Source organism: Triturus cristatus, chromosome 9 (genome assembly GCF_964204655.1).
Source record: "Triturus cristatus chromosome 9, aTriCri1.1, whole genome shotgun sequence".
NCBI lineage: Eukaryota > Metazoa > Chordata > Amphibia > Caudata > Salamandridae > Triturus > Triturus cristatus.
Genome location: NC_140592.1, coordinates 1,237,512,851 through 1,237,527,104, shown reverse-complemented (window position 1 = coordinate 1,237,527,104; position 14,254 = coordinate 1,237,512,851). Strand labels below are relative to the sequence as shown.

The following is a 14,254-nucleotide window of genomic DNA, read 5'->3' as shown; positions in this document are numbered from 1 at the left end:
GGCAACAAGTTGAATTATTGCGTTCATCGAGAGATGTGGCAGGTTAATCAGATACACTGTTATGAGGTCTCATTTTGGCTCCTTTATGAGCTCTCCGTAGGAACCATTATTTCTTTCTATCCATTTTTTAATTTTGTGTCTTGAAAGAAATTTCCCATTGTTTGAAGAATCAATTGATGCCTTCCTTTGTCATTTTGAGGTCTTTTTTGATGTTTATTGAAGTTTTCCTCACAAAGTTATAAACTCCAAAAAAACAAAATGTGTGCAGATTGTAGAAATCCAGCATTCGTCTTATTTGAAAGGGAGTGAACAGAAAATGGTAACCATGATTTTGCATTTTTGCATTTTTGGACTCATTTTATTATTATTATTATTATTATTATTATTATTATTATTATTGTATATTGTTTGTTTTATATTACATTATAGTCATTGCACCCCCAAAGTATTTTTTTGGTCTGGTTTTAACTCGTATATGGAAAAGATATTGTTCAACCTTCTAAAGACCCTGAATTGATCCCCCGTATGTTTTCTGCCGCTTCGCATAGGCCATTGATCGCACCCCCAGTGTAGATTCATTGGGCTGGAAGAGTTCTTGCAACATTGGTTCTTTCCCTATGTGTTTTCACCTGGTTGTCTGCACTTGCTTTTGAAAATAAGCAAAGCTGTTATAAGGAATGCAAAATGAATATTTCATGTTGATTTGTTCGGTGTGTAATTCGCAATAATGACGAAACCAATGATGCCATAATGATGGAAATATAGCAATAGACCCTACCCCATGTACTATCATTCGCCCCAGTGCTAATCCTTACCCTAATGCAAGCCCAGATGTGTAGCCTTGCAGTTGGTAATGAGTTTTATGCAAAAAGATATGAATGTGTTAAAACAGTCCTAGGGAATAGAATTAAAAGTTTCTAGGTACTTTACATTGCTTTCCAGGCAGATGTCTCCACATGTGATGTATTTATTTTGTCTTTTTGAGCAACTAAGTGAAAATTAACTCATTCAGGACCTGCTTTTGTAATTTTCTTTTCACTTGTATTTAAACTGAAAAATCCCTGTTGATGCGTTTGTCAAAGGATCTCAGACAGATGTCCTCTCAAAGATTGCACGCCTTAAAATATTTCATTAGGTTCGTAGTCGACAACTAAAAACAAATATTCCCCGTTCTGAAAATTGCTTCTCAATATGCAGCCCCCTCTCTGAATCAGCAGGGTAACCTCTAGCTTGCATTTGTCCAAGATCCATGGATCTGAAACTCAAATTAGCCAGACTAAATGATTCTCTGCCATAATCCTATAAAAAGCAGAATTCTATACTCCTAATAACTTTAAATTTAGCCAATATACATAGAAAACAACTATTTTGACTTCTCTGGTAATATCCTGCATATATAAAGAAAATCTTGATAGATCCATTTTAACTTTGTTTCCTTAGTGTTGATTGATGTCGGGAGACGCATCTTCACACATGACACTGCAGAGACAGAAAATGCAGTCTTGAAATCATTTGTGTCAGTAAGTACTTTCTCTTGATAGGAACCGGGTGCTGTGGAACCCAGAGATGCCTCAGCTGCAGGTGATGCCTTAGAAATCATCATCCATGAATAAATCATTAAAAACCGTCTGGACCTTTAGTAATGGGCACTCTTCTTAAAACTTTAATTGAGAGCGTCCAGCCTTGAGACTTAATGGCAGTTTCATTGAGAATCTTGCAGGCTAAGATTAGCAGAACGTTATGGTAGGTACATCATTGACTGCATTTAAAATGCATTCAGCATAAGAGCACTTATACAAATTGTAACTCTGCATTATTGCTTGATTGCAGACTGTGATGTGACGTAGTTGTGGTATCGGCCATAGCGCCGGTGAGCATTGCCATGTACGAATATTGAGTCAGCTTTTATTATCATGCAGACGAGATGCTAGAGTGTGGTATAAGAGTTGCCGTCAAGCGCCCACAGAGCCTCATCTAATGTATTGGGTATGGGCAGGCGCAATATAAGCAGTCAGTCGTGTCTTCCAAGAAAATCCTTTGCAGGTTTGGTATTTTTTGAATCGGTCCTCTACTAATTGGCATCTTTGGAGTCACAATTTATTCAATTTCATATTGTTTCTTTTCCTTAAGTGAGTTTATGCTTGTGAATTATTCTTATTTATAATTATTTATTTATTTGATGTTTTTAGAAGGTGCTTAAAAGAACGAAGGACTTTTAGAGCATCAAGGTGGGGCGGGGGGATGGGGGGGGGCCCCAGGGGAGTACAACTCTAGGATTAAAGTCCCGAGGCGGTGCACACTTTCAGGAAGAGGGGGTCCTTAGGTGCGTTCGACAACATCTGATGTTGGGTTCATCGCTGAGTTGCAGTAGGATCCACCTGGATGTTGCAGAAATCTTCCCGTTTCTGTCTAGCCAGTGCAGTGAGAGACAGTTAAGAGGCGCATCTTAGACATCTGATCGGACTATATGGCATGAACATCTTGAAGGGTTTGCCCAGCGCTGAAACGTGCAGTGCTTGGTGGATTAGGGAGTGGGTCTTGAAATTAACCCTTTGTTTCATAGGCCGCCAGTGATGTGATTCTAGAGCTGGACTATGATCCTTTTAAACTATAGATGAGAAGCGCAGCAAAATGTTGTGTTCTTGTGTTGTCAAGCAGCCTGACTCTAACCCAGTGTCTTTATCATGTGGCACCTATCAGCAGGGGCTCCATTATGTTTTTGGTTCTTACTGTGATTCTCTGCCAGGGTAGCCCCAGGGTACTACTGAGGATGATGGTGAGGGGAGTGGCTTTCTCCCTCCTCCATATACTGAAGCCTTATACCTTGACTTACAAAATGCCAGTGTTTTTGATGCGTCCTGTGAGACCACACTTCTCTCCACATGGGCGACCAAGGCAAGAAAGTGCTTCATTTGCAGTGGTTGTTTGGAGGACAGTCAAAGTACTAGAATTTTAGCTCCCATCCATTGAGACTAAAGCACCTTTTTTGGAGGAAATGTTGGTACCAGGCCATCATTGTCTGAGCCCTTGAGGACGCTTTCACAGACAATTCAATGGCTACCTGGTCGAAACTGTGTCCTTTCCCACCTGTTAGCCGGCAGGTAGCCTGGTGAGGCCAGCACTTTGTGACCCAGGTTTTCTCACCAAGCACCTTACTCTGGAAAGTCTAATTGCACAGGTCTAGACCAGCAGGGTGAACCCCAATCTCCCAGATTAAGAATCTGAAAAGATTTATGCTTTAGACAAAGATACCTTTTCTTCTTCTCCCAGCCTGGCACTACATTCTATAACCACAGTCTGTCTGTTAGGAGGATATACACAAGCCCTTTGAGACATGGCCAGAGAGATCTTGCTGGTGGTCCCTGAGGACCTTAGGGCTTCTCTGACCTAGACGATTCAAAGCAGGATCCGGCCAAGTACATTATCCATGCTGGCTTGGATAGCATGGACTGCAATTACAGGGCAGTCCATACCAGTGTTGTACTTCGTAGACCTGGATGAGGTCCACTGGATTCTCTGGCAGTGTACATGCATCGTTTATGGATATACCCTTTGAGTCGTGCAACCTTGGAGAGAAGGTAGACTCCGTTCTGGAATAGTGCAAGAGAATGGGGATCAAAGCATAGATGCTCCCACCAGTCTTAACGTCCCTATAGTTTACACACAAAACAAGGTGCAAAGAGCTTGGGACACAATCCCCTAGGACCCAATATAGAGAAACCAGAAGAAACCTAACTGGTTCCTCTAGTACCATACAACAAAAACAGCTCAGCACACTTGTAAATATCAAATGTAAACAATCCACAGTGAGATAAGTTCATAACACAGTTTTTTTCCCAAGAAGAGTCGATATGGTCTTTCGATCTTTGAAATTCATCCTTTATTCACATATTTTTTACAACCGCCAGCGCGTTTCGTCCACAATCTGACTTCTTCAGGGCTCACAATGGAAGAACTTCCTTTCAAGCCAGACGATCGCGCAGAGACGGGTGGATTTACTCACCGACAAACTTATAATTGAGCCTTTTCGAATCAGTACATATACAGTGTTTGGATACACGCATTTCCAAATCAATTGGTAAAACGCATTGGCAACGGATATATGAAAATACATAAAGCTTACATTGTGAGCCCTGAAGAAGTCCGATTGTGTACGAAACGCGTTGGCGGTTGCAAAAAATATGTGAATAAAGGATGAATTTCAAAAATCGAAAGACCATATCGACTCTTCTTGGGAAAACAACTGTGTTATGAGCTTATCTCACTGTGGATTGTTTACATTTGATATTTACAAGTGTGCTGAGCTGTTTTTGTTGTCCGTTCTGGAATACATTGAAGATAACAGAGCTGCAAAGTGTTCCATAAGGTTGTTAACTCCTTCAAGGCAGTTTCCGCACAAGCTCCAAAATGGTTCCAATTTAGGCCACAACAGCCTTTCCAGCCAATGATACAGCAAACTTCCCAGTGAAGTCCGGTTTCAGCATTTCCTTCCAGCTTGGCCATCTATCACATGCAACAGGTGGGTCTTGCACATTTTTCAAAAATGCTATGCTCTACCTTTTTCTCTCCTTCTCGGCCAATATCCCTCCCAGACTAGAAACAATTTCCAAAAAAGCAACTGTTTATCCTGCTACAGGAGGTTCTCCACGGGCACTATAATGAGGGTAAGGGAGAAAATCGGGGTTATTCCTGCTACTGCCTGATCCCGAAAAAGGGGCTTAGGTCTGTCTTCAAACTTCAATTCCCTTAATGTCTTCACCCAGAAGGACAAATTCAAAGTGCTAACATTGTCTCAGATCCTTTTCATTGTGGACCCAGGAGACTGGACGGGATCCTTGGATTTGCAGGACGTTTTTTCATAGACCTGTGCTGCAGTCCTACCGGTGTGGTAAGCCATTAAAAGTGAGCCCAGAGCATTTCCAGTTTTCCGTGCTGTGCTTAAGCCCCATCAGCGCCCCTTGAATGTTCACAGAAGTGCTGGTGGTGGTTGCTGCTGGTCTTTGGAGGTCAGGGGTTCCTGTATTCCTGTACCTCAACTGGCTGGTGAAGGTGGACTTGCCACAGTCCGTCATGGACCACCTGTGGACAACTGCAGAATTCATAACATTGTTGAGGTTTAACATTTAAACCAAAGTCCCACCTGATTCCATCACAGAGGATTCTTCCCATTAGGATGATTCTGGACATGGTGAAGTTGAAGGCCATTCCTGCGCTGCAATGAGTTTGGGACATATGGGCTATGAGCCAAATGCTTCTGGCTTTTACCTGGATGCAGATGAGTGTAGTTCTGAGGCCTTTGGCATATTAGCTTTTGTCTTCCTCCTTGTCAACCTCGCCAGGTGGCACATGATGCTGAAATAGTTTTATAAAGCGCAGCTGTTACCCTGACAAGGGTGTCCTTGGCACTGCAAAACGGATAAAGCAACCTGTTTACTGAAACACCCATGGCTTCAAACTCTTACCAAATTTTAGGTACCGTCACCCTTTAACTGAAGGAGGAGGGCATTCCACAATTTGGGAGCCCAAAAAGAAAATGCTCTGCCGCCTTTTTGGGTCAGGCTTATTCGGGGAACAGGAAATCGTTAGCAGACCGTGGAGGCCAGCACGGTCTTTAGGGCTTAAGTTTCTCTGATGTAATTTCAGAACCCAGCTTATTGAAGACTTGGTGAGACATACAAGCAATTTGAACTGCATTCTCTTATCAATAAGTAAGTAGTAGAGAGTTTTCAATGTAGGATTGGCAGGCTCCTTGTGCTTAACACCTACCAAGAGTCTAGCGGCCCAATTTTGAACTGAACTGCAAACGGGTTGTCCTCTTCACCGGTAGCCTCTACTATAGGGCGTTACCATAGTCCAGGTGTGATGAAATGGTAGCCGGGCGACCTTATGAGTCTGCTTGGGTAGCATTGACAGTACTTTGAACAGCATCCGTATTCTAAAAACCAGGATGCTGAAACCTTATTTGCTTAGCCATATTAAGATTGTCAATCATTACCTCTAAGTTTTTAGCTTCTGCAACAGCAGTAGGAGGATCTTCTAATTCGGAGGCCACTCATTTGGTGCATTGGGGGTTGCCAGCTTGCCAAAACGCAGCGGCTCCATCTTCAGCTTTAAGGCATTGCCGCACATCCATGTCATCACTGAAGTCCAACATCCATGCAGGTTTTAGGCATCTTTAGATTCATCTGCCAGCGAGACAACAATCTGGGGATCGTCGGCATATGGCATGAGTGATAAACCAACTATATTTTATTTGTGAAGCAAGGGGAGAGACATAAATATTAAACAAGGCGGGGCTTAATATAGACCCTTTGGACACACAATAATCTTTCATTAGAGGAGAAAGTCACCATTCACCGTGTGAGAACGATTGAGTAAGAATGAAGAGAAACAATCTAAACTTTACCTTGCACTCCCGACATCTGTGGTCTGAGGAGCAAAACATTATGAGAGACCGTATCAAAGATCAACAGGATCAACGCTGCCAACATCGCCCATCCTATAGCATCCTAATATTATCCAAAACTGACACCAGCGCAGTCTCGGTGCAATGCAGTGGTCCAAACCTACTTGTGTTTGACCAGGCACTTTGAAGACCTTCATATGATTATTCAGTTGTCTATCAATGTCTTTTCTAATACTTTTGCGACTAAAGGTCATCTTGAAATGAGCTTATAATTTGCCAGTTCGAGTGGGTCGGCTGAAGGTTTCTTTGGGATTGGCAGAGTTTGAGGGTTCTTCCACCGATTCATTTTTGGAAAAGCATGGGTGAATTGTATTTGATGGATGCTGTTTGAGAGGGGTGATCTGAACGACTGGAGTGCAACCCCGCCCTGCTCAATACAGTCGATCCTTTTGGAATAGGAGTGTAGTAGGGTTGTTCGTGTCGAACATGGTGACGGGTGTAGCAGAATTATGTTGAAGCTTTCACGATTGTCCCTGACGGAGAGGAGTTTTCTGCTGTTTTGGGGCCTTTCCTACATCTGAGTCGTTTGGGTGATGAGCAACCTCTCTCCCCCTGGCTCTCTAGATGTAAATAAACTTGGAGCTTAATTGAGACCATTAGTTAGTCCTGGGTACTGCTTAAAGGTTCTTTTTTAACTTGACATTGTAGGTGAGAACCATTCTGTTTTCATTAAGACCCTTAAGAGTAGTGCAGTTTCTTCTGAATCAATACCTCGGAGTTGAATTACTTCACTGATTAATTATAAGTGCGTCCGGGCCTGAATGATCAGGTTTGCAAACTCTGCATCCCATAATTCTGGACTGTAGACACTTCTACCTCAGGTAGCAGCACAGCTCTGCCATGCCCTTGCCTGACCCTTGCAGCAGCATGGTGGAGCAGGGAATAATCCCCACAGACAGACAGCCTCCCCGAACTCACTACACCCCAGCCCGCTAACCTCCCTTCCGACCTCCTACTTAACAGTTTCCACCTACTCAGAGGAGGTGGAAAACGTGAATGTCTTTTTCCTAGAACTGGGTACAGAACACAGTATTCCTGGGTCTCTCCAGTTATTCCCTACTCTGTAGAGAAAACTCAGTATAGCTGGAATTTGATCAGAGGGTGCGAGCTGGAATTTGGTGTGAGGCTAGCGGCTGAAATTATAGATTGCGCCCCCCTAAAATAGTCCACGCACCAAATTTTCGGCAAGCTTGTAAACAGGGTAAAAACATTAGTTAAAGAAATGCTGGTGTAGCTGTGTCTTAAAAATGTACTGGTTTAAATCTATTGTTGAAAGCTTATGAATGCCAGTCATTCCTTGGCACGCACAACTCTGTTCTGTTTAATGTACTTAATTAATCGGGCAAAACTCTATCAAATGTCCAGGTCTTTATTATTCAATTAATTATAAAATCTATAAACGTCTTGCGTTGATGGATGTTTATTTTTTCTTTCGGGGAAAACTTGAGTTGACTGCAATATCCTTAAGCAACTCCAGACAGTGACAACCCTTAGACCTGCAATCTTTAAAGAGAGACACAGGAGTAAGACAAAGGATGCCCTTTCAGAGCGGCTCTAAATTGATCTGGTCAAGATTCCAACTTAGGGTTTACTGGTAAAGTGTTCCTAATGGAAGAGTCTTCCTCCCAATGTTTCAAGCAGAAGGGCGTAGGATGAAAGAGGCATTGTTGGTTGATCCTAGAACTCCGTTAGCGATTGGGATTAAGAAAACAGGGAGACGATCCACCAGTGCCGCTGGGTGGTAGTGTGGAGGAGTGTGGCTCAATGGTTAGAGCGGCAGACCCTGAAGCAGAGTTCTGGCCAGGGACCAGGGTTCGATTCCCTCCTTGGCTGGGCTCGGGCTCAATTTCCTTGGACCTGTCTATTCTCGCCTCGTGCCTATTCTAATCACGGGCCCCACGCTGCAACTCTGGGCAATACCTTGCTTAGCCTCCACACCGGCCCCAACAGCGCTAAGGATGCCTGGCTTCACCCTGGGGGTGCCCAGGAGTGGACACTTCACAGGGAAAGCCAGGAGGGGTTCCACAGCGGTATGAGTATCAGCGCCAGGAAACCGCAAAGGCGACACCGCAAGGTGGCCGTCTGGTGACAGTGCGCTCTATAAGTACCTTGACATTTACATTTTACATTTAGTATACAGAGAAAGTTGAACTGGACGACATTCTCGATGTAAGTCAGTGTCTGGGTAAAACTGTGGATCGCACGATCCTGCACTTTTTATGAACGTTTTAGGTGCGCCTTAATAACGTCCATGTAGTCGAGCTGTGAGAGTGACCTAGCTCTCAACTATGAATGCTCTTGGCATTAGATGGGTGGCTTTCCATAGGAGAAGCAAATACAAAATATGGCTTGTCACTTTTACTGCATGAGCTGCCCTTCGGTACTATACCCAGGATATTGGTAGCTTTCTATCCCTCTGGAGACATGTCCTACAGGCCAGAACACACCACTCTAAATATAGTTTATTTAGCTATTGGAATAGCTTAACCCAACTTCCATTTCAAGATTGGTTGCCTGGTTATTGCTTGCTAGCTCTGCATATCTTTTGTAGAACACTGAAGGGTGGTGACCATGTAGTTAACCACTGACTAGTGGCTTCCTGAGATGTCTTGATCACCCTTAATGCAGATATTTTCTTATATTTTGAACATAATGAAGCATCTCGTATTTCCTTGACATCGAACCTCAGCTCCATCGGACACGAGCATGAAGTCTTGCTGCGGGAGAAACTCCTGGAGAATAACCTATCCTTCCTCGGTAAGTTTTCGGCCATGAGTTATACAGTGCATTGGGATGCATGCGCCCATGAGTGAGAGGTATCGTCATAAAATGAGTGTTGAAGACTGCGAATGGCCCATCGACATAGACTGTCTGACTTTCAAAGACATAAGTGACCTTTACATCGAATATGCAAGCGGAGTGCCTGAGATATCGCTATGTCTGTTATATCCTAGATTTCTTCCTATCCTAAGTAGACAAGAAATCTTTGACTTTGGTATTTTTTCAGTGTAATTTTTTTAATTGTGCATGTTTACCATTATGTCAAGTTTATACAATGTATATTCAGTTACTCCGAGGTATTCTGTGTGCAAGTTCCTAGATTGTTGCGTTTTTATTTTGTCAGACATCAGGAATGAGTGTAGAATTTAGCGCGTCATGACTATCACCATATGACCTACATGTCAACAAAAATATGCTCACAACTTAAAAAATGTTAAACTCATTTTTGGAACTTTTGGTGGAAATGGGTCAGGATGGGCAGAGCTATAAGGAGAAGGAAGGCAACAAAATGTAATATTCATATTTTAACACCCACAGTGGATCTTTATCCAAGGCTGCAAAAAAGAGGTGGATTGATCGACGCGAAACTTGTTAGGATGTCAAAGGCCTCCGTTGGCCGCCTTCAAATTTGATTTCATGTAAATCCGGTTAATGGTTTTTAAAGTTATTGGCAAAAAATTAGGTAAAAATGTATTGTTAACTGCGAGAAAACTCACCACATCATTGAAATTTGAATCTCATTTTAGAAGCTGTGACAAACAGTTAGATTGTCTTCAGCCACCTTTATGGGATACCCTTGGGCTTCAACAAGTCCGCGTACGCCAATAGCAAAAAAAAAAAATCCTTGATGATAGCGATAGCATGGTGCGCACATGTGCCCAAGCTATAGACCATAGGTTATACCATAGAGGCATAGAAAATGGCTTGCCTTCATCCCCCACCCTCTGAAATATCATCATTGGTTGTGAGGGGTAGGAACTCTAAAACAGGAATCTTTGACATGTGCAAAGTCATATGCACATTTTCAACCATTTACACTAAGGGTGCTCTTTCGCATGTTGTGCCTCATGACAATATAGGGTATATGGCGTTACTGCTACATACTACATTACAAAGGCATTTTGCAGCCTGCATTGCACCATAGTAACCAAGATTGTGGCAAAAAAAAACGTGCGTGCCCCCTCTAATTCACATTTCAGTAAACCAAAAAGAAGCAAAAAACACACACAAAAGGAGGTGGCGCATTGAAGCCAGACTGCGGTGCGCCCTTACCAGTGGATCAGGCCACTCTCTTGAAAACGCAGAAGAATGGTATTAACAAAAGCAATGCAGGGCATACACATAGTCAAAGGGCATCAATATATAGCAGGATCACGGCCGAAGTACAACACCTACATGTGGGGTGCATCAGTGTATGTCGTGCGGGAAAATGTCCTCCGCTGAGTGTTGGCACGGTCATGCAGTTCTTATTATCTGAGCAAGCTTATCCAGCTGAGGCCTGGTCTGTGGTTCCTCTTCATCTCCCCTAGCTCTCTTCCACCTCCTACTGCCCTCAAGAAACCTGGAGTGGACTCAGAAATGAGGACATGGCTGACAACCTCTTCACAATTAACTGCACAGCGCGTTGCACCAAAATCCAAGCAGGATTTAGATTGTTTCTTATGCCAACTTCGCTGAGTATTTTTCTGGACTGGCTGCGTCTCTGCGCTTAACAGTATTTAGCGTGAGAATCTTGGTTGCAGAGTTGTCCATTATGGCATGGTCTGGATCCCATTTGGAATCTAGGACTCCGCAAACTATTGGACTCTCTCAGATGAACCTTTTGTGATGTCTGCTGGTCTACTAGGCAAACACATATCTGTGATGGAGCAGTAGCCACAGAACTGTGAACACCTTGATAGGATTCACGGCCGTCTGCCTCTACAGATCGTTGAGAAGTTCTGCTTTGGACCTTCAGGGAGTCTCAGAGCAGCAGACAAACTCTAAAAAACAATATCTAAAAAATCATAACCCCCTCTGTGCGCCTTCTCTGGGACTGGTGCACATAATGATCTGCTTTACTATGAGCGCCCTTATCAAGCGAAGACATGCAGAAAAAAGGGTTTAGACCCTCGTTTTGTGGGGAAGACTCTTGTCTTTATAGATATGCAGCAAATGTCTAGGTGCTGTTTCTCCAACTTTTTCCACATCCTCTACAAACTTAGCGTTTCGTAGCTTTTAAAGCTGGACTGGCCTCAAAGTCAGTGGTCTTCAATCACTCGTGCTCTTTCCACCTCTACCCAGAGGGCAACTTGCCTTCTGAGCTTCAATACGCACTTCTACATTTGTCTAATAGAGGCGATGACTCCTGAGTTGGAGGCAGAGGGCTCAAATTTATTTTTTCATTAGTGGGCACTTACAACCCAGTAATTGTGGGTTCTCTGCATTGTCAAAGTACAATGTTCCCACACCATGCCTCCAGGCTCTCCTTTATTCCTGCTGAAAATTCAGAATAATTCTTCAGACCCGCCACAGGCGCTCCAAAGACCACTCCTAGGTGGAAAGGAAATTGTTCTGTTTTAGGCAGTCAAAAGGTTTCCGGTCGGTTTTACATGTATATAACATTGTCTATGTTCAATACTTGACAGGTGTTTTTTATCAAAGATGACAAGATCTTGATGTACTTGTTCTCTGCGAGGTATATTGTGGGATAATTTTTCGTTTGTGTGTTTGCCAAAGTTTCCCAAATCAATGGGCTACAGCTGGTGGGTCCTTCTTTCCCCAAAAAATCTATTAGCATAAAAGCCGTTCCCATAATTTGTCGCAACACTGCCCTATGTAATGAATATATTTGTGCAATATTCCTTTGTGGTAAGGCCAAAAGTGTTACTCCAGAGTCCACTGACATTTCATAGCCCAGTACTCAGTTAATGTGACTCAGTAGCTCTTTTCAAAAAGTGTGCAGGGCACGTCCACCAAATCTGCAGCACCTATCATAAACTGTTGGGAACATCACTTTTAATTTTGCAGGTGTTCTCTACCAGTGGTACTAAAATTTGCAAGTGGATTCCCTGCACAGGATGCTTTCATGAATCCTCTGCTTGTTGCGACACTGTGTGTCCCATTCATCGTCTGTTATCTCACTATTCAATATGTGGGCCCAGGTTTTTTGTATTCCCACTACTTCCCCTCCCTCTTGTCTATCAAGGTTTTACATACGTCATATATCGGACCCTTGCTTCTCAGTCCGATCCTGGTAAATTTCACTATCGGGGTCCGCGCCTTCGTGGTCTCTGACCTGATTTGTGGATATAACATTCCGTGTCTCCGTTGTTGATATTGCAGCCTATCTTATTCTGTTGTGCCATACTCTCTCTTACATTTTTCAGATTACTTTATTTCGCCCCCTATAACATGTCTAAGAGTATGTGACATTCTCTCTCTCCATCCCTTAAAGAAGTCTAGCCTTAGCATGGGTTTAAATGAGTGGTTATCGTGTATTTGTGACTTCTGGGATGGAAACCATGTTAATTTTCCTCCTTTTGTCACCGTATCCTGGGATAGCTAAATATGTGTTGCAGGATTTGGGGGATTTGTGGATCACAGTGGATCCACTGGGATCTCACACCTATTTCTATTTTCATTGAGAGACCTGTTTTCTCTGTCTCTCGTGCAGTCCATCCCACCAGAATTCGGAGGTGAGCCCCTCTATCATAGGCGAGCATGTCGGGCATCACAGTATCCCTTTCTCTCTTCGGGCCGCCATTATTTTCACATTTACCTGAGGTTTATGCCTGCCTATATGATGGAATCTGAGTCTTTTTGAATGACCTTTATACCGTCATCTGGGAGGGTCTGGACAAAAGTACGCAATGCGGGCCAGGATATAAATTTTTATGATGTGAACCTCACCCTGTCTGGATCTAAAAGGAAAATTGCATCTATATAGGTCTCGCTCAATGTCTTTCGAGTTCCAGTCAATTCTCTTTGGGCCAATTCTCCAATTTGTTGCTGAAATGTAGGCCCAATAACCTGGTCAAATGAGACCCACCTAAAAGGGCAACTGGGTTTAAGTTTCTGTAAGGGTCAGGTTTAATATCTAAGACTTTAGTTGATAGACATTAAACCCTGATATAAGCTCAGATTCTTTCAAGGTTTCTACTAGGTGAATCAACAGAGACCGCATTTTATCTGCAATGAGACATATCTTGTGCTGCACTCTGGCTCAAAGGAATTCCCTGGATCTTGTCCTGTTTTCTTATTTGTATTGCAAGAGGTTTAACCGCGTTGTCCAAACAGAAATGTAGACGGGCACTCTTGTGCTGTCCCTCCCTTTTAATATAAAGGATTTAACAGTATGTCATTTACCCGTAGCCTGGCTTCCGGGTCTTTGTAACTGGACATGATCCATTCCGTCCTCTCTGGGCCCAAACCAGTCTTATTCAGGACTTCCTTCAAGTCTCTCCATCTCACATGATCAAATGCCTTTTCAGCATCCAGGCTCGGTAGGAATCTGCGGCGGGGTCACGGTTTCAACAAGTGTCACTCTCCCCATACTGTCTACCCTTGATAGAACCCACTTGGTCTGCTTCTTTCAACTAAGCTAGCATTGTAACTAGCCGAGTGCCTGATTTTTTGGTGAAAAGGCCTGCCTTTTAATCCACATGTGCATGAAATCTGAAAGACATTGTCATACCAATATTGGCCTCAGGCTTCTGATACCACAGACTCCTTAGAATGGGTTTGCAGAGCCTGTTGTCTGCACCACCAGATACTTTTGAGTTTTGAACTCTGCAGCACTGAAAGCTGCAGGACACTTTTCTTGAACATGTGCCTGTTTTCTTGAGTCTCGGATATTTGAACCCTCTTTTCAAAGAAACTCTCTGAATTATTTTCCCATAGCATATTACAAGTTTGTTTGACCTCAACAAACAGGTGAACTAAGTCCTATTTTCTGTGTAATCTGGTGCACCAGATAGTGAAATGCATCATTACATTCAAAGCATTCTTTGCCACTGTCTGCGTAGC

The 14,254-nt window shown here is 43.1% G+C and overlaps 1 protein-coding gene across 2 annotated transcripts in view; it reads left to right on the top strand.

The window, feature by feature from the left end:
* The window catches only part of CDIN1 (CDAN1 interacting nuclease 1), a 670,496-nt gene that overhangs the window by 332,414 nt on the left and 323,828 nt on the right, over nt 1-14,254 (top strand). For both annotated transcript variants that reach the window (XM_085627342.1, XM_085627343.1), the window contains exon 9: nt 9,156-9,223. In XM_085627342.1, coding sequence (XP_085483468.1) covers nt 9,156-9,223 — 68 coding nt within the window. The remainder of the gene's footprint in view (nt 1-9,155; nt 9,224-14,254) is intronic.